The sequence below is a fragment of the Apium graveolens genome, chromosome 1, assembly GCF_009905375.1.
Source record: "Apium graveolens cultivar Ventura chromosome 1, ASM990537v1, whole genome shotgun sequence".
NCBI lineage: Eukaryota > Viridiplantae > Streptophyta > Magnoliopsida > Apiales > Apiaceae > Apium > Apium graveolens.
The window spans coordinates 44,417,306-44,418,697 of record NC_133647.1 but is presented as its reverse complement, the minus strand read 5'-3'; the positions used below and the strand labels follow the sequence as shown (position 1 = coordinate 44,418,697).

The 1,392-nt window shown below is 35.8% G+C and overlaps 1 protein-coding gene across 1 annotated transcript; it reads right to left on the bottom strand.

The window, feature by feature from the left end:
- Positions 1-637: 637 nt before the first annotated feature.
- LOC141666752 (putative mitochondrial protein AtMg00240) lies at positions 638-1,123 on the bottom strand. Its single transcript, XM_074472963.1, has 2 exons — positions 1,003-1,123; positions 638-942 (listed from the first exon to the last, which is right to left on the bottom strand). The coding sequence occupies exons 1-2, from the start codon at positions 1,121-1,123 to the stop codon at positions 638-640; spliced, it is 426 nt and encodes a 141-aa protein (XP_074329064.1).
- Between the last annotated feature and the right edge of the window lie 269 nt (positions 1,124-1,392).

The following is a 1,392-nucleotide window of genomic DNA, read 5'->3' as shown; positions in this document are numbered from 1 at the left end:
TAAAATATTATAGTGTTGTCTCTAGGGCACAAACACTAATAATCTCCCACTTGCACTAGAGCCAATCACCCATGTATCTAATACTCATGGAACTAGTATGACCATCGTGCTTTTGCTGCGACAAAGCCTTGGTCAGTGGGTCTGCAACATTATCATTACTATGCACTTTACATTTATATCTCCTTGATCATTAATCTCATTAATAAGGCGATATCGCTTAAGGACATGCCTAAACAGTCTCATTGGCTGTTTCAAAAGCATCAATATATTCAGCTTCCATTATAGAATGGTCAATATTCTTGCAGTGAACTATTCCAGCTAACATCACTTATATTTATATAAAATACAAAATAGACATAAAAACATAATCGTCCTTGTCTGTCCAAAAATTAGGTTCAAAAACTATCATCAGTGTTGTGACGCCCTCAAACTCGGGGTTAGGAATAAGGACCCACAATACCAATAAACTAATATAATAACTGCAGAAATATAATAAACTCCGAAGCTAACAGGATCCTTCCTTAAGTTGTTTGATGCAGGCCGAGTTATCTTCGAATAAAACTGTAGGATTGTCTGAAATACTTGATAATCCACATGATTCTCGAATATGTTGAATGATCGACCTTAGCCAAATACATTATCTGCTTGCTTCATGAATTGTTAGTAACTCTACGTGGTTTGATGAAGTTGCATCCATAGTCTGTTTTGTAGACTTCCAAGTGATAGCAGTATCACAATATGTAAATAGGTAATCTGTTTGTGATCGCCCAAAGTGAGGATCTGACATGTACCCAACATCTGCATATCCAACTAGCCGTGATCTTGAATTGTTTGGGAAGAATAGTCCAAGATCGATTGTCCCTCGAAGATATCTGAATATATGTTTGATTCCATCCCAGTGCCTTTTAGCAGGGTCAGAACTAAATCTTGCCAACAGGTTCACTGCAAATGCAATATCAGGTCATGTGTTGTTTGTAAGATACATGAGAACACCAATTGTACTGAGATATGGAACTTCAGGTCCAAGAGCCTCTTCATCTTGTTTTCTAAGATGGAAAGGATCCTTTTCAACCTCGAGTGATCGAAAAACCATTAATGTGGTTAGTGGATGAGCTTTGTCCATGTAGAACCGATCAATAATCTTTTCAGTGTAGTTTGATTGATGAACAAATTTTTCTGAAGATAAGTGTTCCACCTGTATACCTAAAAAAATCTTGTCCTTCCAAGATCTTTCATTTCAAACTCATTTTTCAAATAGTTAGCAACATTATTCAGTAGTACCGATAATATTCAAATCATCCACATATGTAGCAATAATAACAAAACCAGTTGATGATCGTTTAATGAAAATGCAAGGACACACTTGATTATTAACATATCCATCATTCAATA